Raw genomic sequence first — 23,746 nt, 5'->3', positions numbered from 1 at the left:
ACGTAGCTGGCCTAATCATTTAGCCAGCAAGCATTCCAGCAACAACACAGGGGCTGGTGAAGCTGGGGAGCAAACCAAGCATTGGAAAAAACAACCGGTAGCAGAGGCTGGCTCTAGCCAGGGATCAAGGATGTTATAGTTAGGGCCTGTTATTCAGGTCAGGTGCAGGCCAGTCCAGATATGGGAGGCAGTCAGATCTTAATTTGAATCAGTTCATGCAGCTGGGAAGTAGTAGAATTGGATTTCATACCCCAACCTGACTTGGAAGTCTTTGTTCTTAACCACAATATTGTACTAACCTTTATATATTAATTCTCTTCAGGAACTATTTAGTATAAACTTTTATATACTTGGCATGCAATGTGCACATTATTTTATTTTTTAAATATATGTATCATTTTATTATTTATTTATTTAGATTAAAGATTTATTGAAGTATTGTTGATGTACAATATTGTATGTTACAGGTGTACAGTATAATAATTCACAATTTTAATAGTTTAAAATTGTGCTCCATTTATAGTTATTATAAAATATTGGCTATATTCCCTGTGTTGTACAGTTTATCTTTATAGGTTATTTTATACATGATAGTTAGTACCTCTTAATCCCCTACCCCTTTGTACCTCTCCCCACTTCCCTCTCCCCACTGGTACCCACTAGTTTGCTTTCTACATCTGTTAAGTCTGTTTGTCTTTTGTTATATTTACTAGTTTGTTGTGCTTTTTAGATTCCACATATAAGTGATATCATATAGTATTTGTCTTTCTCTGTCTGACTTATTTCACTTAGCATAATACCCTCCAGGTCTATGTTGTTGCAGATGGCAAAATTTCATTCTTTTTTATGGCTGAGTGGTATTCCACACACACACACCACATCTTCTTAATCCATTCATCTGTTGATGGATAGTTGGGTTGCTTCCATATCTTGACTATTGTAAATATGGCTGTTATGAACATTGGAGTGTGTATCTTTTTCTTTTTTTTATATTTTATTTTATCTCTTGGGGGTGAGGTAATTAGTTTTATTTATTTATTTATTTATTTATTTATTTATTTATTTATTTATTTATTTATTTATTTATTTATTTATTTAATAGAGGTACTGGGGATTGAACCGAGGACCTCATGCATGCTAGGCATGCGCTCTACCATTGATCTGTACCCTCCCACCACATGTATCTTTTCTAATTAGTGTTCTTGTTTTTTTCGAACATATACCCAGGCATGAAATTGCTGGGTCATATGGTAGTTCTAGTTTTAGTTTTTTGAGAACCCTGCATACTGTTTTACACAGTGTCTGCACCAATTTATATTCCCACCAACAGCATGCAAGGGTTCCCTTTTCTCCACATCCTAGCCAGTGTTTGTTATTTGTGTTCTTTTTGATGATAGCCATTCTGACAGGTGTAAGGTGATATCTCATTGTGGTTTTGGTGTTAAGGTTTGTTACCAAAGCAACAATCATTAATTTCTTACTTTATCTTATCAGGTCAAGGTAGGCAATGAAGTTGCTACTGGAACAGGACCTAATAAAAAGATAGCAAAAAAAAATGCTGCAGAAGCAATGCTGTTACAACTTGGTTATAAAGCGTCCACTAGTCTTCAAGATCAACTTGACAAGGTGAGGGTTGAATTTACATGGACACATTCTGTCCTGTCAGAATAACTAAAAGTGATGAACAGATTCTGTTCCAGTATTCCTTGACTCTAAGTACTGTGTTAACTGATGTTAAAGTAGATGTCAAGTTTTAACTTTTCTAAGGCAGTGCTCTTATCTTCGTATCCTTAAAGATAGATTTTCCGGATGGAAGATAACATCTGTTTAGGGGTCAAGATGAAATATTAATTATAATCTTACAGTTAGCAGACACTAAAAGTTTGTTGTATGGTTATACATATTTTATATAATACCAATTTAATAATTTTTAGCTTACTGACTGATGATTTTTGCCCTATAGACAGTTTTAATTTGTGCTTTTTAAGGATAGAAGTTATTAGCCTTTATTTCTGGAATACAGCTGAAAACACTGGAAATAAAGATCCTGAGTTATTCCTTTGGGGAAGGAACTATATAGGACTATATAAACTAATTTTTCTACTTACTTTAAATTTAAAGATAAACTCAGAAGGTGTTTATTTTCTGACAATACTTGTGTTCATGGTCCCTTATTTCTTCTGCAGCAGTTAATGACATCATTAACACCTGACATTAGGACTTGGCAGATAACTTGACAGGAACTGGCTTAATTTCATTTTGTATTAAATTATCATTTTATCTATGCATATGTAGAAATTATTTTTATCGAACATTTTACTTGTATGAACAGTCACACAACAGGCTTAATGATTATTTATGTCATAAACAGTATGCTTTTTTCCATGCCATTTTCTCACATAAGGATTCTGTTTCAGGGATATTTTTAGTTTCTGCGGAAACACATTTGTGAAGCTTAGAGTTGAAACAAAATCATGTATTAAAAACATTTAGATACACTTTTCTTTTTAAGGCAACTATGAATATCTAGGCAATTATTTTGAGTGATTAAAAAATTATTTGTCTATGTGGTATTGCTAGAGATTTCAATTCTGTTTTTATAACCTGGCTAGTGAATACTTTTCTTCTTTTAAAGGTATTTGTAACATGAAACCTAACACGTGTTCAAGTTGCTGTAGTTCTTATATTGTGTATATGTTGTTTTAACTTAACACATTTATATTGACTTAAAACTGTTAGTGATTTATAAAAGTATGCCAAAATAAATCTTCTCATAGAGGTTTATTTGTAAGTTAAGTGAAAATAAAACAGGACAAAAAAACCAGCATTAATTTCATTAATTTGAAAAACATTTTTTGCATACTCACTGTTACTAGTCCTGGTTCTCCATAGAAACAGGCTGACAGGTTGTGTGTGTGTGTGTGTGTGTGTGTGTGTGTGTATCACAGACTAATTTTAAGGAATTGGCCCATGCAGTTTTGGAGGCTTAACTAGTCCAAAATCTGCTGGGGAGGCCTGCAGGCAGGAGATTCAGGAAGGAGCTGCAGAGTCTACAGGCTGTCAGCTGGAGAGCTCCCTTTTGCTCCAGGGAAGGGCAGCTTAAGAGGCCTTCCACTCACAAGGCCCACCCACGTTATACAGAGCCATCTGCTTCCCTCAGAGTTCAATGATTTAAATCTCTTCCAGAAGAAGAAACACCCAGAATAATGTCTGACCAAATATCTGAGTACTGTAGCCCAGACAAGTCGACACATAAAATTAACCATCACACCCACTAAATGCCAAACACTTAGAATAAGATGACTGGAATTTGGTCCCTGCACTTCAGGAACCTGACCAGTAAGTGTTAGGGGGTGAGGAATTTTAATCATGCAACAAAAATTATAGTATAATTAAAATTATAGGACGTGTGAAGATGAATCTGGAAAGTCAGGAATAGCTGAGACCACTGTTTTTATGTGAAGTAAGGAGCTTTTGAATTATTAAATTGAGATTTGAACATGAAAGTGACATGATCTGGTTTGCCTTCTTCAAAAGACAGTCCTGTATAATGGAGTGAACGGATTTGGCAGGAGGGGACTAGGGGCAGGGAGGCCAGTGTTAGCAGAAATGCTAGGGTAAAAGATGCTGAGGGTCTGAACTAAGACAGTGGTGGTAGAGGAGGAGAAAGACACCAGGGATCCTTCTAGAGTGTACATTGTAAGATTTCAGTGGCAGATAATGTGCATGGGGGACACAGGAAAAGGGAGGAGGGGAGAATACCTGCACAGAAGGGGAGGAGAGGATGGCTTTGGGACAGAGCTGGCGGTCATATGCTGCAGAGATCAGATAAGAGGACTGTGTACGTTGATTTATCAATAAGATCTTTGGAGAATGTAAAAAATAAACCTGTGAAAGCAATTTTTTAAAAGTTGGCTTTTTAAAAGAAATAAGCAAGGTAGGTACATGGTTAAAATAATTTAAATAGCACAAAAGAGTAAACAGTGAAAAAAATGTTAGTCTCACTTCACCCTGAGACCCTCAGTCTCTTGGTCTCTCCTCTAAAGGCATCTCCCACAATGAGTTAATATTTATACAGCATTTAGAATAGTGTCTGAAATATGGTGAATCTTATATAAGGATTTGATAAATAAAAATGCAATAAATATGCTTACAGAGATATTTTATGTGTATGCACTAATATATCCCCACTATAAAAAAAATTCAGATTTATTGAGTTGCGGTTCAGTGAATTTTGACAAGTATGTGTGTGTATACACTCAACGACCACATCACAATTAAGATTTATAACATTTCTGTTACCCCCATACAGTTCCTTAATGCCCGTTTGTAGTAAATGTCTTCCCTTTCCCCAGCCCCTGACAAGCACTGATCTAATTTCCGTCTCTATAATTTTGCCTTTTTCCAGCATGTTGTATAAATTGAATCATACATTAGGTAGCCTTTTGTGTTTGGCTTCTTATTGCTGAGATTTGTCCATGTCTTGCATTTATCATTAGTATTTTTTATTTTATTGTTTATTGTTTTATTCTTCACCAACATTTGATTTGTTTCCAGCTGGAGGCTATTATAAAGTGATTATAAACATTCATGTTTAAGTCTTCATTATGCATATATCCTATAGGTACAAATTCATGAAATAAGTACACTTGTAACTTTATAAGAAACTGAAGATATTTTCCAGAAAGGCTGTGGCATTTTGCATTTCCACAAGCAGTGTTTGAGATTTCTAGTTACTCCACATCTTCTCCATCACTTGGTATTGTCAGTTTTGATAGCTTTGATCATACTAGTAGGTGTATAATGTTATCTCATTGGACTTTAATTGCATTTTCTCTGATTAATAATGCTGAGTAGCTTATCATGTGTTTATTTACCATTCGTATCTCTTCCTTGAAGTATCTGTTCAAAACTTTAGTCTTTTAAAAAATTGGGTGGTTTACTTTCTTATTATTGAGTTGTAAAAGTTCTTTGTATATTTTGGATGCCAGTCCTTTATCAGATAAAGGACTCCCCTCTTCTCCCTTCCTCTCTCCTCCTTTTTTACATAGGTTATCCAATTGCTTTAGCACCATTTGTTTAAAAGATTAGTGCTTTTTCCATTGAATTCCTTACCACATTTGTTGAAACTCAGTTGACTATATAAGTGTGGGTCTTTTTCTAGATTCTCTCTTCTGTTCGATTAATTTGTATGTCTGTTCTTCAGCTATTACAACTATTATATAGAGTGTAGCTTTTTGGGTAAGTTTTGAAATCAGATTAAGAACTCCATCTTTGGCTTTTTAAAATTCATTTTGACTAACATAAAGTCTTTGATAATACATTGTAGAATCAATTTCTACCAAAAAATATCCATTTGGGATTTTTTTGTGGGGATTGTGTTGACTGTGTAGATCAGTTTTGCATAAACTGGTATCTTAAGAATATTGAGTCTTTCAACCCATGAACAAGATCTAGCTCTCTGTTTATATAGGTTTTGGGTGTCCCAGTGATGTTTTGTCCCTTTTCATAGAAATATCTTGCACATTTTTTATGTTTATCCCTAAATGTTTCATGTTTGTTGATGTTATTATTAATGGTACTAGTTTTTTGTTTCAATTTCCAATTCTTCTTTTTTAGTATGTAGAAATACCATTGGCTTTTATATATTGACCTTGTATCCTGTAACATTGATGAAATGACTTATCAGTAGGGTAGCTTGTTTTGTAGATTTTTTTTCAATTTTCTGTATTGGTGATTGTGCTGTATTTGAATAAAGACAATTTTTTCCCTTGCTAATCTGTATACTTTTATTTTTCTTGCTTTATTGCCTTTATGTGAAGTGTGCCATAATTCTTATCTACTTTTTCATCTTGCTGTGCTTTTTCTTCCCCTCTCAAGGCCTTCAAAATTTTCCTTTTTCATTAATTCTCACCAATGTGTGATGTGTCTAAATTTGATTCTTTCTTCCTCCTTCTCTTCTGCCCTCTCCCCCTTCCTTTGTCTCCCGTTTCTCAGTTTCTCCTCCTTTTCTTCCTCTTGTTCCTTTGTTTCTTCTCCTTTCTGTATTTTTCCTGGTGAGTGGTCTCTGAACATTATTGGATCTGTAATTTGTTGTCATTCAGTTATTTTGTCAAATTCTCAGCTGTTAGCCTTTCAAATATTTCTTCCTTGTTTTTTCTCTCCTTGGGAACTTCCAGTTACACATTTGTTAGACCATTGATATTGTCTTATAACTCCTGTTCCTTTCTGTTCCTTTTAATTTTTCAATCTTTTTTTTCCCCTGTGTCTCAGCTTGAGTAATTTCTATCGATTTATCTGCAGTTTGACTGATTATTTCTTCAGCTGTGTCCATTTGTTAATAACAACTTCAACACTAATTTTCATCTAAGATAATTTTCCCCTCAGGACTTCCATTTGATTTTGTTCTGTAGTTTCTGTTTCTCTACTGAAATTCTCCAAATGTCCTTGTATGTTGTCTACCTTTTACATTAGATCTTTTAACTCACCAATAATAGATATTGTAAAATTTATTTCTTAGATTTCTAGCCCGTGGGTTGTTTATGGGTCTTTATCTTTTGACAGTGGTTCAGTTCTTTTTGCAATTTTGGGTGTCTTATGATTTTTGAATCAATATTGGACATCATGTATTGAGAAACAGTAGAGGCTGAATTAAATAGTATTTACGTTGAGAAATAGGCATGTCTCGTCGTCTGTCAGACTGTTAATATGGAGGGTGGCATCGATCTAGTCAATAGTTGAGCTTGTTGTGGGTTTTATTGTTGCTGTAGTCGCTGTTGACATCAAATTTCTTTAGCAGTGGTTTGCTGCTGTCTCTGTTTTGTGTGGGCTGAGGTTTGGGGAGGGTTTCTGCTCTACCCTCAGGTTTCACCAGTCTCTTCTTTGCTATGCCATGGGGTGAAGGATCTCTCTATGCTTTGTAGTCAATTGCTGTTGCTTATTATTCAGTTGTAGGATTGTGTTGCGTATGGGAGCATAGTTCTTGATTTTCTTGTCCAGCTTCATTCTCAGACAGACTGTGTGTGCCTGGGTCTCAGAGGTGTGTGTTGCTTAATGTTTCTGCCTCCTTCCCCATGGTAGCCAGACTTTACTTTGGATCTGTGGATTGTCTTGGGTGCAAGAGAGCTTCCAGCCCCTTTTCCCAGCATTTTCAGGCATCTGCTTTATATTGGTGCAGGGCCTTGCTCTCAAGAGGGTTTTCTACCCTACCCTCTTTTCCCCCAGGGGCAGGTAGCTTTTGCTTCTAATCCTTTTCCAAAAGTAGTGAGTCTTTGCCTGAGGTTTTGGGGCAACAGAATTTCCTGCCTCTGTCCCAGAGGCAGATAGGATTTGCTTTTCCCCTTTCTCTAATGGCTTGAACTATTTGTATGAAAGAGGAGTGTGCAAAGTCCTGTGCTTTTCTCTCAGTGGCAGACGTTGACCTGCCGCATACCTGCACCACTGAGTGGGGCGCTCTGTTTTCTTGATGTATGTCCAGTTGTCCTCCTGAGTTCCCAGGGGAGGCCCATGGAAAAACACTTCTGCTTGGAGTCCCAGTTTTTCTAAACTGTTGTGCTAACCCACATGCAGTCTTTTAGAATTTATTAACATTTCATCTGCTTTCTTCTTACCTGCATTTTTGGCATTCAACCCTTGCTTTCTAGCTCTGCCAAAGTTGAAACATTTTGTGAGCCTCGCCTCTCCTTAGAGGGCTTTGTCACTCTCTGGAATTCATTTCATTTGTTTGCTTTACAATCTCAGATGTCTGATAGGTTCGAGAAAAGTTATGATTTTTTTTTACATTGTCTGGCTCTTTCTCATTGTTACATTTCTACATTCTAAGGAAAAGTGGGACACTCTCTCCATCTTTTAAAAAAAATACTGATCGTGTTGTTTGATTTTTTTTTTTTACTTACCTGTTGGGGTTTCACTTCTATCTTGGAATTTGTTCTACATAAAGATATAACTTTGAGCTTCATTCTTTTTTATACTTTATAATTATATATCGGTCTAAGTAATACTCAGATATGTATAAGAAGTTAAGATTTATTCAAGATTAATGGTGTAAAGACTCAAGATTTATAAGAAGCAACCATTTACTACCTGTTTTAGGTATTTATTTTGTTATTTTCTACTGTCAGTAGCTTGTACTACAATTTCTTGATTTTTCCTTTTTAGATATTATCTAAGTTCCTACTATGGAAAAGGAAGATCTGTCATATACATACTCCACATGTATATTTTTCTACATCTCTCTGACTTATCCCGAAGCTCTCTGCCAGTGAACACATCATGTACTTTTTTAGTTTCTTTTTTTTTTTTTTTTTCTGTCTTTCTTGGAGCTGTTTATCCTCCTCTCCTACTTCGGATTGTATGTTTGAGAGATCTGTTGCAGACCCACTATTTTGGTTCTTCTCTTCACCATTTCCCTGAAAATTCCTTTTGCCTCTCTCTCTTGTTGAGTTGCCTGTTTTTTGATCAGTTTCCCTTGTTCTTGATTTATTTCCTTGGGTTGTTGGAGTCCTTGCTTTAGTCACGTTCTGACAGAGGATACACGGGGAGTAAATTTTTTTTGAGATCTTGTAGGTCTGATACATCTTTACATTTCCCACACACTTAATAGTTTTTCTGAGATATAATTCTAAATTGGAAATATTTTTTCCCACAGAGTTTTAAAGGTGTTGCACTGATGTTTTCTACCTCTGCACGTTACTGTTGAAACCCAAAGCCCTCTGATTCTTCAGCGCATGTATGGAACTTTTACATTTCTTCTCTCTCGATGCTTTTCTAACTTCTTTTCTCAGGAGTTCTGAAATTTCATGGGTGATTGACCTGATTTGTGTAGTTTTGGCAAATTGTGTTGAGTGTTTGCATTTCAATCCAGAAATTCATATACTTTGAAAGGGGGAAATGTCTCTTATTATTTCTTTTATAATTTATTTGCTTCCATTTTTGCTCTTCTTTCTGGGATACCTGTTAGTCTAATGGATGATCTTCCCATTCTTTCTTTCTTTTCTATTTCTGTCTGTTTTTCTTTTTGTTCTGTTTTCTAGGAGATTTCTTCAATCTTATCTTCCAGTCCTCCTTTGAAAATTTTTACTTTATTTCCCAGAGCTCTTCTTCATTCTCAGAATATTCCTTTTTATAACCTCCTATTCTTGTTTAGTGGGTATAGTGTTTCTCTCTCTCTCTCTGAGAACTTCTGTTTTTAACCTGGTTTTTGAAGCTTTACTCTGTTCCCTGTATTGTCCTCACCATTTCTTGTGGAGCAGGGGCCTGGATGTTGTCTTCTGAGACCTAGTGAGGAAGGGAGCTGGGGACCTTATCTTCCAGGATATGATTTTGGATTCCAGCTCCTTATTTGCAGTGTGGCATGTGGATCCCATCCTCAGCTGTACCTGGTATGTAAAGTCTCCGTTTAAGCCTTTCTGAAGACGAAGCTTTTAGGAAATCTGCCTCTTTGGTGTCAAAGAGGTGACCAGGAAATTCTGTAGCATTTTGAACGACTTCCAAATGATCTCTCTGTTTTCAGGCTCTTCCAGGGTTCATCTCCAGAAATGCCAGGTGTGCTTCTGATTGCTGAGGCTTTCTGCAGTCCTGGGGTGCAAATCGCTTCACTCTTTGCAAGCTCTTTGTTGGCTTTTCACTCTGCAAGTTAGGTTTCAGCCTGCTGACATCTGCTAAGTTAGTTTACAACTTGTTTATCTGCTTTCCAGGTTGCAGACTTTGATTGACTTATCTCTTCTGCTGTTGACTCTTTTCATATTTAGGGTAGGGTAGGGGGAAAGGGAGGGAGAGAGTATTTATTGAATTAATCAATTTAGAGACATCTGGGGAGAGAAGAGATTACTCCTTGTGTTCACTCAGTCATGTGTGAGCAAACCTTACAGAAGCAGTTTCATTAGAGGTGTTGTGGTAGAAATCAGAGAGCAGCAGGCTTGGGATTCAGTTGAAGGTGAAAAATTGGCTTAAGGAATAAAATCTGATATGTAAATATCCTTAGTTATTAATAGAGGGAGAGAAAAGGAGGAATGAAATGCTAAGGGTATTATTACCAACTTTACTTGATCCCTCAAATGCCTGAGAACCTACGTCCTTCTAATCAGCCAGCTCTTTCCTTCCCGGAAGTGACTTAATCCTTACTGCGTCCACTTTCCTCATGCTTATAAGCCTCCTCAGTCAGCTTTCCTCTCGTTCTGTGATCTTGTGCTTCACAGAGAATATGTAAGTGGGAGTCTCCTCCTTCCCATCAGCATAGCCCTGCATCTGTGTTTCAGAAAAATGTGTTACAGCTCAGTGTTATAGCTCAGTGTTACAGCTCAGTTGTGACAGCATTCTGGATCCAGACAAGAGACCAAGCAGCACTTGGAGAGTTGGAGAACTCAGGTTTATTACACCAGCAGGCCCAGAGGAGTTAACACTCCAAGCTCTGGACCCCGTCTGTAGGTTTACACAGGCTTTTATAGGCTGCCAGTTTACACTTTGCAACATCAAATGCAAATAAGGTATAACAAAAGTTGACTAATTAGGAACAAGCTTTGTAGAAATTGGCCAATCAGGAGGGAGAGAAATAACCAATCACGAGTGAGCTCCATGCAAATAAAGTACTACAAATGGACCAATCAGGAGTGAGGGAAATGGACCAATCAGGAGTGAGCTCAGGGAACCAGTAGAATTTTAGGGGTAAGTTCCACTTTCCTAGAAGTAAGCTGTTTCAGAGGCAAAAAGTGAGATAGAGCCTCTGGGCCAGGGAACCAGATGGTGCTGGCAGCAGAGTAGTGGCCCTGCCTGGGAGTCCTGCCGGTCTTTTTTATGGGGCTTCCCACCTCATTTACATGCATTTCCTTCTCCCTCACCCTTTCATGGGTGCAAACTACTTGCTAGAAATGTAGTTTGTGTTTATATATAGATTTAATTTATCCCTTTGATCTTTGATACCTGATTACATAAGTATAAAATACTAATTTTTAAAAATTGAAGTACCATTAAGTTACAATGTGTCAGTTTCTGGTGTACAGCACAATGTCGCAGTCACGCATACACATACGTATATGAAGTACTGATTATAACAGAAAAGAAGCCTCCGCCCAAGACTGCTTTATGCCAGCTCCGCAAAAAGAGAACACAGCCAGTTAAAGTCACTTAGTAATTAGATTAAAATTCTTACTACTTCAAAATGTCTGAGTTCAAAATGTATTTTACACTAAACATTGATCAAATCATCTAGCAAAAGGCAAGATACTCCAAATTTTACTTAAAGTTAAGGTTTAGTTTTCAATTTTTTATGTATGTCGTTAGCAGTGTTTGGTAACCCTTGTCAGGGCTTTTCCAGAACAGACATAATAGTATTTCTGTTTGACCTTAGAAGTGATAAAGAGGCTCTTCTAGTCACCTTAGCACTTGTGATGATTTATTGTTCACTGTTTGAAAAACAGTTATTTACTCTTTAACCACCTTGATGGAGCCCAGGTGGTATATAATACACATACTCAGTATGGAACTTTCTTGATAACTTAAATTATAAATTTAAATAAACAGATAAAGGCAGGACACCGAAGAAACACACTCAAACGTAGAAAAGGGATAGATGGTACTGTTCATGTTAGTTATTCTTGTATCCGTGGTCCAGGTGTCAGATTGGAGAGAAATAAGCAGAATAATCTTTGCTCTTGGTTAACTGATTAGTAACTGTTTTTCTTTTTGAATAAGTATCTTTCCCTGGATTTAAATAATTAATTCAATTTTTCAGACAGGGGAAAACAAAGGATGGAGTGGTCCAAAGGCTGGGTTTCCTGAACCAACAAATAACAGTAAGTTTCTACTTTTATCTTAACTACACTTGATGTTCATCTGTGGTTCGGTGATTTGTCCTTCACTGGGTATCTGCTGGGTCTGTTTGGGTCTGAGATGCCATGTTAGGTGTTGTGAGGGATACATGGAAGTCGTGCTATTTACTTTCCTGGAATTGACAGAAGACACAGGTACGTATCTCCTTAACATGGTTAAGTCATTGCAGACAGAGCACTGTTTTATCCACGTAGTGATGATGTTTTTTTTTTTAAGTTGTTTTTATGGTGACATTATTACAATACAAAAGAATCAAAAGAGAAAAACCATTACCTACCAGCTCATTATAATCCAACATCAACTATATTCACAGTTCCTCTTTTTAGGTACACAGACGCTTTCACATAATTATAATGTAAATCAAAGTTTGTACTGTGTTTTCATTTAACATTGAAATAAACATTTTTCAGGTTGTGCTGAGTCATTAGACTTTTTAATGTTTTATTAAAGTCACTAATTGAAATATCAGAAATGTAAGAATAAAATTGTTCATAGTTTTATTCCAAGTATAGTATTATCAGACACTTAAAAATCCACTTCAGGTTATTTTTTTTCCAAAGGTACGTGATCAAGCTGTGATCACGCATTGGAAGCATAGACATTTCCGAAATTTCCTCCCTACCTCTCCCAAAAAGCATCTATTGCTGTATATCAGTCAAATGGAACAGATACCCAGTGAAGACCCTGTCAAAGTGAAGTCCCCAGTGAAAGCAAATCTATCTCATTTTTAACCCTAGTTCTCTTCCTTATAACCTCTGGAAGCTAAATATGCTTAAATATGTAAATTGCTGTAGTGAAGAGTATTCTTTGATATTAGCAGCTCATCTCTTGATGTGTAATGAAATTCATAACAAACTCTTACCACAGCATGCTTATGAGACTTGAATTCTTGGATCATTAAAACTAGCCTCTTGGAAAGACTATTTCAGTGAGGTAATGGTATTCATGAGTTACTTTCTGGGAATAATTTAAATAGTATAACATAACTCTGGGCCTTTTGTCTATGGATGTAAGGATGATGAGTGTGATAGGCTTAGCACATTGCCCAAAGAGGCAGTGGAATTAGTTCAGGATTCTCAGAAAGTTTGTTTTGAATTCCTTTGATGTTTGAGTATATAGGATTATAATTATACTTGATAAAGGAATGTAAGAAGCATTAAATTGATTTCAGTTTTATGTAAAGTACTGAGCACAGTACCTCTTTCTTAGTAGGCACATAATGAATGTTAATTTCCTTCCATGCCTTCTCTCTTTTTTTTTTTTTAATAAAAATTACTTAATTCTGTGTAGGTTTGCCAGAAACTCCATTCTTACACTTTTTATCTGTCAGATGTACAAATGATCAAACAATATATATGGTTTATACTTGAATAGTTACCTTTGGTACTAGAAATTTTTTCAAAGAATATGAACATTACATATTTGAATATGGAAGTCAGATACTTGTTAATGTGATGGTTTTAACATGAAAACACACTATAGGTAATCTGCAGACTCCATCATTAAACAGTGATGTTTGGCCCTCATCTTTATGTCTGTTGATTTTTTTTTTTTTAACTTGCTAAGGGGTTTGGAACTCCTTTGCAAGTAGAGGAAGAGATATCATGAAGAGGCCAATGAGGTTCAGTGATGAGAAACATGCAAGAATGCGTAAAAGATTTTCTTTAAACCTGTTGGAAGTGATAAAGTTATTTGAAGCCAGATTAAAATTTAACCAAACTGCGAACACTTTAGGACTTCCTCTGGTCTACAGTCGTTCACATTGAGGGTTGGAAAGGAGGATGATCCCTCACCCCTCCCAGCTGTGAGGAGATGAGGAAGCCGGTACGGGGGCTCCTTCCTCCCAAAGCCAAGCGGACCCTGCGGCAGGCTCCCGCGGATGCTGGGGCAGCGTGGCCCTGACAGGCACCTGTGTCACTGCGTCAGGGATGGTTCTCTCTAGTGGAGCCCCCGAAGCCTCCGGATCCAGCCCGTAGCCACTTCAGTACAACATTAGGAAAAAAGTGTCTCTATAATGAATCTATTACCAGAAAAGTAATTTAAATTCATGTATTATGGTAATATTTAGGTTAAATTCTCTTATCTTTAATCAGTTCCTTAAGTTTGAAATTCTGCGCTAGGTGGTTCCCATCCTGGGGCGCACCTCTGTGTCCTTTTCACAGGCAGAGGTTAGAGCAGGGGTCTCTCAGGATGGCACGTGGGGGAACAGGAATTCGAGAGACCACCAGTGCTCCCTGCCTCACTGCCAGATTATCTGACCTTGAGCAACTCATTTTCCATCTTGTTACTTAGGGCACCCTATCAGTTTATAATGTTGAGTATCTTTAGTTATCTGCGTTCTGTAAAAAGATTAATCATCCTTGAATAACATCTGAAAAGGTAACATATTACTTTGAAAAAAACAGAATGTCATCATAAAGTGACTCTTCACTCCTTTTTTGGTTAAACTTTACATTACTTTACAAACTGTAGTTGAAAAGAATAAAGTTTTAGCCAACCATTATTTGGATACATACTATGAAATTAACTTAGAACCATAGCGCACAAAAATGAAGAGAAGGCAGAATTGGAAATGGGAAAGAAGACAGTTTTAACCTGGCATAGCTAGCAGCTAGCTGTAAGTAGACAAAAAAAAAGTTAATGTACACGTGCAGTTAATTTTTGAAGTGGAAGATATTTTTTAAAAAGATTATAGTCATAAGAAACTGTTAACAGTTACAACTAAAAAATAGTTTAAATGGTTTTGCAAGTGATCGTGATTGCATAGCCTGGTTGCTGGCTTGATTGCCTGCAGATTTAAAATATGGACCTAATTTTTGCATACTTCTCAGGCTTTCTTCATTGTCCTGAATTGCAGAATGTAGACTGTTCTAAGTGTATTTTCACCCTTTGAATCACTGTCATAGTCATGCTGAAGTGCAAGAACACTTAACTCTGTAATGTGAGGTTTGTGTTAAATTCAGCATGGGGCAATTTTATGCTTGGCATACACATAAAAAGCGAGATTTTTACAGATGAATGACTAACAAGTTTTTTAAAAGATCATGCATTTTAAAGACTTACTGACGGCTCATGGAAAACTTTGTAAAATATTTAGATACAGTTCAGTTGATAAAATCTTTTTTTTTTTTTGTATTCACATTCCATGTTTCTTATTAATACAGGGTTTTACTTAAAAACAGGTTCATTGTTTCTTAAAGGTAAACTCTGGCTTAATTCAAAATTGGACTAAGCTCAAAGGTATTCACTGGTATGTGCCGAATCCACCCACTAAAAGATTATTTGGAGGCATTTTTCACATAAATAGTTTTCCGTTAACCTTTTAAAAAGTTTTATTTAGCCCCTGTGAAATATGCTGGCTCTTCTAGGTTCATTAGAGATGACCCAAGACAAACACTTTGGGGATGGGATAGAATTCTTACTGACCTTTTCAGTATTGTAGTTGACATAAAATTTGCATCACTTTTGTCTTATATGCAGATATTACTAAACTCTGTACATCCTGAAGCTGGGAGGCTAAACCACCCCAGTGACGTGGCATTAGATGGACTGCATGCTTGCTTCCTGTATGCTGTGTACTGTATTTTGAACCTCTAAATTTTGGCGAGAATGGGTGGGGTGGGTGAAGTCTGAAGATAATGGATTAATAGATTCTTTAAGTGTTTTGGGAGAGTTCCCTGAACAATTCCCTTTTAGGGCTCCCATAGCAAACAGGCATTTTATAAACAGGCAATTAAATTAGTTGGAGCCAATTGGATTTTAAATATAAAGCCAAGTGATTCAACTTACTTATTTAGACATAAGTGGGAAATCTAAGAGTGCAGCTAACTTCTAGCAACCTATTTTATTTTTTTCTTCCAGTTTTATTGAGATATAATTGACATAAAGCATTGTATAAGTTTAAGGCGTACAGCATAATGATTTGATTTACATATGTCATGAAATGATTTTCACAGTAAGTTTAGTGAACACCTATCGTTTCAAATAGATACAAAATTAAAGAAATGGAAAAAAATTTTTGTTGTAATGTGAAATTTTAGGATTTACTCTCAACAACTTTCTTACATAATGTACAGCAGTATTAATTGTATTTATCGTGTTGTGCATTACATTCCTAGTACTTACTTTTTAGCTTGTAACTAGAAGTACGTTGACTGCCTTCCTCCAGTTTCCCCTTCCTCGCCCCCTGCCTCTAGTAACCACAAATCTGATCTTTTTTTCTATGAGTTTGTTGGTTTTTGAAGTAGAATTGACCTATAATACTATGTCAGTTCCTGTTACCCAGCATAGTCATTTGATATTTCTATAAATTTCAAAATGATCACCACATAAGTCTAGTTACAATATCACCATACAAAAATATTAGGTAGTTATTAGTTACGTTCCCCACCCTATATGTGTCATACCCCTAACTGATTAATTTTGCAGCTGGAAGTGTGTACCTCCTATCTCCCTCACTTATTTCTTTCCTCCCCCATGCTCTTCCCTCTAGCAACCACCTATTTGTTCTCTGTATCCATAACTCTTTTGTTATGTTTGTTCATTCATTTTGTTTTAGATTCCACATATAAGTGAAGTCATATAGTATTTGTCGTTCTCTGTCTGATCTGTTTCACATAGCATAATACCCTCTAGGTTCATCCATGTTGTTGCAAATGGCAAGATTTCATTCTTTTTTTAATAGATGAGTAATATTCCATTGTATATATCAAGGCAGTGTACAGATTCACTGCAATTCAGGGCAATGAAGAAAGCCTGAGAAGCATACAAAAATTAGGTCTATTTTAAATCTGCAGGTAATAAAGCTAGGACCCAGGCTGTGCAATCACAGTCACTTACAAAGCCATTTAAATTGTTTTTTAGTTGTAACTGTTAGCACTTTCTTATAACTGTAATCTTTAAAAAACAAATCTTCCACTTCAAAAATTAAATGCACATATACTTTAACTTTTTTGTCTACTTACAGCTAGGTGCTAACTATGCCGGATTAAAACTGTCTTCAGGATACAAAATTAATGTACAGAAATCTATTGCGTTTCTATATACTAACAATGAACTATCACAAAGAGAAATTAAGAAAAATAACCCCATTTACAATCACATCAAAAAGAATAAAATATCTAGGAATAAATCTAACCAAGGAGATAAAAGACCTGTACTTGGAAAACTGTAAGACATTGATGAATGTAGGGGTACATGTATTTTTTTGAATTAGTGTTTTCAGTTTCTTTAGATAAATACCCAGAAGTGGCATTGTTGGATCATATGGTAGTTCTATTTTTAATTTTTTGAGGAATCTCCATACTGTTTTCCATAGTGGCTGCACCAGTTTGCATTCCCACCAGTAATGTATGAGAATTCCCTTTTCCCCTTATCCTCGCCATTATTTGTTATTTGTGATCTTTCTGATGATAGCCATTCTGACAGGTGTGAGGTGATACCTCATTGTGGTTTTAATTTGCATTTCTCTGATGATTAATGATGAGCATCTTTTAATGTGCCTGTTGGCCATCTGTATGTCTTCTTTGGAAAAAATGTCTGTTCAGATCTTCAGCCCATTTTTTAATCGAGTTGTTTGTCTTTTTTGATGTTGAGTTGTATGAGCTGTTCATGTATTTTGGGTATTAACCCCTTATTGGTCGTATCATGTGCAAATATTTTCTTCCATTCAGTAGGTTGTCTTTTTGTTTTGTCAGTAGTTCCTTCTGCTATGCAAAAACTTTTAGGTTTAATTAGGTCCCATTTGTTTATTTTTGCTTTTATTTCCTTTGCTTTAGGAGGCAGCTCTCAGGCTTCATAACTTACGTGTGTACTTAATTGATTTTCTCTGTTATCAAAGAAACTCTACAACAAACATAACAGGAGAACAGAAGAGTAACATTTATAATTACTCATTCATCAGCTTGTGTAGAAACATGGAAGTTTATAAGTCCCATAGAATAATAATATATTATAGTGTGCCAAGAAATGTTAAATTTGTGTGTTGTTTTTTAAGAAAAATATAGGTACATTTGGTACATAATGAGTTTAACACATAGAAGTTATGAAGCCTGAGAATAAAATAAACGTGAATCCACCACTCAATTTGAGAACTGAAATGTTACTAATGCCATTACTTTCACCTTATCCTCTTTCATGTCCCTTGGCCGACTTTGCCCCACCCTTTATTTCTTACAGTTTTACCAAATGAGTTCTTAACAGTATTTTAGTTTAGTTTTTTTTTTACCTTTAGAAAAAAATGACATTATACTGTATATTTTCTGGAACATTTTTTCTCTCACTTAACATTGTAATTTAAGATTAATTTATGTTGCAACATACAGTATTTCATCTTCTCTGTGCATCGTCTATAATTGATTTATCTATTCTATTGATCCACTCTTGGGGTAGTTCAGGATTTTGTTATTATAACCAATATTACTATAAACATTTTTTAACGTGTCTCCTGGTGCACATGTGTAAGAGTTTCTGGGAACACACCTAGGAGTGGAATTTATGCATTACAGGGTATGTATAAGTTCAGATTTATAAGAAATGCTAGTTGCCCTGTGGTGGGCAAGCCAGAGAGCCCTTCAAAGTATCGAGCCCTCTGTATTGCAAGAAGGAGAAAATTTTTAAATCACTTTTGTACCTTTAATTTCATTTTAATGATGAATTCAGTTGGACTCTAGTTCAAATTCCACTGTATCATTAATCTTATTTATTTTACTCTTCTTTTTTTCACTTAGTTTTTTAGTGGATAAAAATGTAAAATACAAAAAGTGACAAATCTCCCACTGCCTTTGTCCTCTTAGCCACAGTTTCCACCTTGTCTCCCAAGCAAGTAATTTATGTTAGTTTCTTTTGTATTGTTTTATATTGTTCCAGAATCTTTTTATACTATTAGAAACAAATTCAGATAGGTACTGTTTTATCCTGTGGCATTTCAGACACACTATTCTACAGTGTTTTCTCTTTTCATTCAACAGTATGCCTTGAAGATCCTTCTATATTGATAATGTGTAGGACTTAATTATTATTTAACTGGTTTCAAACTCATGAGCATTTAGATTGTTTCTAGTATTTTTATATTCTACGTAATCTTGCTTCATAAAGCCTCAAACATAACATCATTTTACATGTATGCTAGTATATTTTTTGGATAAATTCTTAATGGTCAAAGAATATGTACACTTACAATTTTGATGGATGTTGCCAGTTTACACTCAGTAGAGATTTCCCAGTTTGCATGCCCATCAGCAGTGTATGAGATTTCCTGTTTCCCCACAGCCTCGGTGACAGTGTGCTCTCAAAGGTCTGGACATGTGCCAATCTGATAGTTGAAATGTGGTATTCAGTGTAGTTTTATTTTGCATTTCTCCTATTTTGAATGGGATTGAGTATATTTTTTGTATATTTATGAGCCATTTCTATACTTTTTATGTCAGTGATATAGTCATATCTGTTGCTTATTTTAAAATTAGATTGTTGGTCTTTTTCTTTCCTTATCTGAAAACTGTGTATGTGTTTGTGCCTTTATGATATGACTTACCAGTATTTTTCTTGTTCTCTTTGTTAGTGGTGGAGTTTAATTTATTTTGAGGGGGGGTAGGTAATTAGGTTTACCTCTTTGTTTTATTTTTAGAGGAGGTGCTGGGGATCGAACCCAGGACCTTGTGTATGCTAAGAGTGCAGTCTACCCCTTGAGCTATACCCTCCCCCCTTGGAAATTTTCTTTTAATGTTTGGTTTTCTTTTTAACATAATTGAATGGCCTTCCTTTTATAATCTTTTATTGCATTTGTAATCTTTGCATAGTAATAATGCCTTCCTCATTCTGAGATTATAAAAAATCCTTTTAAGTTATCTTCTGGAAACTTTCTAGTTTTTTTTTGGTTTTTTTTTTTTTTTGTCCTTAAATCTTTGATCCCCCTGGGATTTATACTGAAAGCGTGGATCCTACTTTACTCTCCATTGCACTGAGACTTGACTGTTGTATATGAAGATTCTGTATGTATTTGGTATTATTCTGGAGTTTCTCTCCTGTTCACCTGACTGTTTATTCATACACCACTTTTAATCACTGAGTATTTTAACATTAGTAAACATAACTTGTTTGCTGGAAACAAATGTGAACAAAGATGTACTTGTTTCATGATCTTTCTGCACATACTGCATGAAGTATATAAGTAATTGAAAAGATAAAAATCTCCTTGACATGAGATATAAGAGGAGGGAGGGTAGTCAACACATCGATTAAAGGCACTGACAGGAGCAGCAGGGCACTGCATGGTTGAGGGCTGTTAGGGTTCAGAAAGGCAGTAGCAGCTGTCTCCCTAGAACTTCTGTGTATAATGGATATAGCATTCATTCTTTCATTTATTCAGAAACGATTCATGGACTGCATTGTTCTGTTTTTGCTATTATTGGTGATTTCAGTGGAGTTTAAAAGTGGACACTGCTTCTTGAAAAGCTAGTCCGTGTGTAAGACAAACGTAGTTAACTGCTCCCCTCTCCCTCGTAAGAAAAGGAGGGCAAACTTTTTAAAAATGAAAAAAGTGTAATTTGAAAAAAAAATCTATTGTTTTTTATTTAAAAATAAAATCATATGCACAGTACCTGATATTGTCAGTGCTTAATATTTGAACAAATGGAAAAACACAGTGTTTTTACTGTTTTCCCGCCATGTTGTTGGTCTTTAGATATCCCCTGGACCTGGGGTTCTCACTTTGGTGTTGCTGGACTTTGTATAATAATAGATGTCATTATTGGTATTTCAACAGCCTAATGAAAATAATGCATTCATTCTTAGTAGATTTCTTTGCTTTGGGTTAGAACAGTACATGTCTGAATTCATATCTCAAGCTGGTCTGAATCTCAGATTGGCAGTCTTTGGTGGAAAGAACATTTACTAAATAAATGTAGTCTGTCTGAAAGATAAATCCTTGAAACATGGTATGCATAGAAGAAAAAAAAGACTGAAGTCTTAAGTGTGAAAAGGTTGGAGAACATCCAACCTCTCATTTTACAAACAGGATAATTGAGGCTCAGGTGATTTTATAACTTGCCTGAGGACACTTGAGTTAGTTAGAGGTAGTGGTGGCTTGAACTTGTGTCTTCTTATTCTAAGGTCTGCCTTTGCTGGCAGACAGCATATTTATTTCTAGATCTATCACTTGCTGGTAATTAAGGAAAAACTGGATAATGTTTTCCTAAAGAAATTCCATTAAAATTAAGTATGCATTTTCATGAGAGAATGTTTTATATATCATGTACCAGAATCTTAAAAAAAAAAAACCATTTAGGATGTTTCATAACGTGGAAAATGTCCAAACTATTGTTTCAGATACCAGTTTGATATTTGGGTGGATCATGTAAAAACACTAAAATGGCTGAGAAAGCATGTGCTGTGTTTGTTTTAATGATGGAACAGCCATCTGCATTGCATGATTTTTCTTAAGACTTTAATAGTAATAGCCCATTTTTAAAAACACTCAACAGGCTTTTGGGGTGATGTTATTCAAGTGTATTGTTTTATTCCAAGCTTTCTGGTTTGTGTTAAGATGATTCATAGACTTTTAGAGCTGAAAGAGATTTTCAGGATCCTCTGTCTAATTCATTTTACAGATGAAGGAAACAAGGTAAAGAGGCGATCTGCAACTTGAACCCAGATAGCTGGGCTTTTGTTGAGTGCTCTTACCGCTGGACTGTGTCGTCTTTTCTATGTTACATCTCATGCTGATACAAAATTTTAGACTTTTTTTTTTTTTTTTGCTGTTTTTAAAAAAGTATTTTTTAGAGCAGTTTTAGATTTACAACAAAATTGAGAGGGAGATACAGAGATTTCTCATATACCCTTTGTCCCCATAACTTTTCCCATTATCAATATAACTCACCAGAATGATATATATACATACATACATATATTTTTCTTTTTTTAAACAAAGGATGAACCTACATTGACATGTCATGATCACCTTAGGAGTTCACTCTTGCTATTGTACATTTAATAGGTTTGGACAAATGTGTAATGACATATATCCATCATTACAATATCATGCAGAATATTTTCACTGCCCAAAAAATCTGTGCTGTTTCTCTCTCCCTACCTCCCATCACCTCTGACAGTGTTCTTTTTATTGTCTCTGTACTTTCACCTTTTCCAGAATATCAGGTAGTTAGAATCACAGATACGTAACCTTTTAAGATTGGCTTCTTTCACATGGTGATACGCGTTTAAGGTTATTCCATGACTTTTCATGATTGATAGCTTATTTCTTTTTAGCTCTAAGTAATATCTCATTGTCTGGTGTATCACAGTTTATTCACCTACTCAGGGACATCTTGATTACTTCTAAGTTTTGGCAATTATTAGGTGTTACAAATACCTGTGTGCAGATTTTTATGTGGACATAGATTTTAATTCCTTTGAATAAATAGCAGGAAACATAATTGCTGGGTTATATGGTAAGAGTATGCTTAGTTTTGTAAGAAACCATCAAACTGTTTTCCACAGTGGCTGTACCATTTCGCTTTCCTGTCAGCAACGAATGGGAGTTCCTTTAACTCCATGAGCTCACCAGTATTTGGTAGTGACGTCAGTGTTTCAGATTTTGGCCATTATAATAGGTGTGTAGTGATATCTCATTTTTATTTGCATCTCCCTGATGGCGTATGATGTGAAGCATCTTTTCATATGGGTATTTGCCATCTGTATGTCTTCTTTGGTGAGGTGCCTGTTAAGGTTTTTGACTCATTTTTAAAATGAGTTGTTTGACACCTTATTTTTGAGTTTTAAGAGTTCTTTGTAAAATACTTTGGATATATTAATATATATCCTTTATTAAATGTGTCTTTTGCAAATATTTTCTCCCAGTCTGTGACTTCTCTTTTAATTCTCTTGGCATTGTCTTTTGTAGAGCAGAAGTTTTTAATTTTAATGAAGTCCAGCTTATCAACTATTTTTTCATGGATCTTATCTTTAAAATTTTTTTCAATGTTTATTTTTGGGATTTTTTAGGGGGATAGGTATTTAGGTTTATTAACTTTCTTTAGGGGAGTTACTGGGGATTGAACCCAGGACCTGATGCCTGCTAAGCATGCAGTCTACCACTTGAGCTATACCTCCCCCTTCATGGATCTTGTCTTTGGTGTTATATTTAAAAAGGCATCACCATACCCAAGGTCATGTAGATTTTCTCATATGTTATCTTCTAGGAGATTTATCGTTGTGTATCTTACTTTTAGGACTATGAGTTTTGTGAATGGTGTAAGGTCTGTGTAACCTGTGGTTAGATTAATTTTTTTACATGTGGGTGTCCAGTTGTTCCAACATGATTTGTTGAAGAGACTGTCTTTTTTTCCATTGTATTGCCTGTGCTTCTTTGTCAAAGATCAATTAACTGTATTTATGGGGGTCTATTTCTGGGCTTGCTCTTCTATTCTCTTGGTCTATTTGTCTATTTTTTCATCAAATACCACATTATCTCAATTACTGTCTCTTTATAGTAAGTCTTGAAGTTCGGTAGTGTCAGTCCTCCAACTTTGTTCTTCACCTTTGAAACTGTGTTGCCTATTATGGGATTTTTGCCAGCTTGTATCAACTTTAGAATCAGTTTGTCAATATCCATAAAATAAATAATAAAATAACTTGCTGGGATTTTGATTTGGATCAAAATTGAAGTCTATAGGTCAAGTTGGGAAGAACTGAAATCTTGAAAATATTGAATCTTTTTATCCATGAACATGGAATATCTCTTCACTTATTTAGTTTTTCTTCATCTTGTTCATCAGAGTTTTGTAGGTTTCTTCATGTATGTCTTATACATATTTTGTTAGATTTATACCTAAGTATCTCATTTTTGGTGGGTGCTAATATAGATCATACTGTGTTTTTAATTTTAAATTACACTTGTTCATTGTTGATATGTACGATATTTACT

The 23,746-nt window shown here is 35.5% G+C and overlaps 1 protein-coding gene across 5 annotated transcripts in view; it reads left to right on the top strand.

The window, feature by feature from the left end:
* The window catches only part of STAU2 (staufen double-stranded RNA binding protein 2), a 247,285-nt gene that overhangs the window by 102,500 nt on the left and 121,039 nt on the right, over positions 1-23,746 (top strand). For all 5 annotated transcript variants that reach the window (XM_074355041.1, XM_074355040.1, XM_010951387.2 and 2 more), the window contains 2 exons: positions 1,495-1,626; positions 11,729-11,789. In XM_074355041.1, the coding sequence (XP_074211142.1) occupies positions 1,495-1,626; positions 11,729-11,789 (193 nt within the window). The remainder of the gene's footprint in view (positions 1-1,494; positions 1,627-11,728; positions 11,790-23,746) is intronic.

This window comes from Camelus bactrianus, chromosome 29 (assembly GCF_048773025.1).
Source record: "Camelus bactrianus isolate YW-2024 breed Bactrian camel chromosome 29, ASM4877302v1, whole genome shotgun sequence".
NCBI classification, from domain to species: domain Eukaryota; kingdom Metazoa; phylum Chordata; class Mammalia; order Artiodactyla; family Camelidae; genus Camelus; species Camelus bactrianus.
This window is presented reverse-complemented; position numbering and strand designations above follow the sequence as displayed.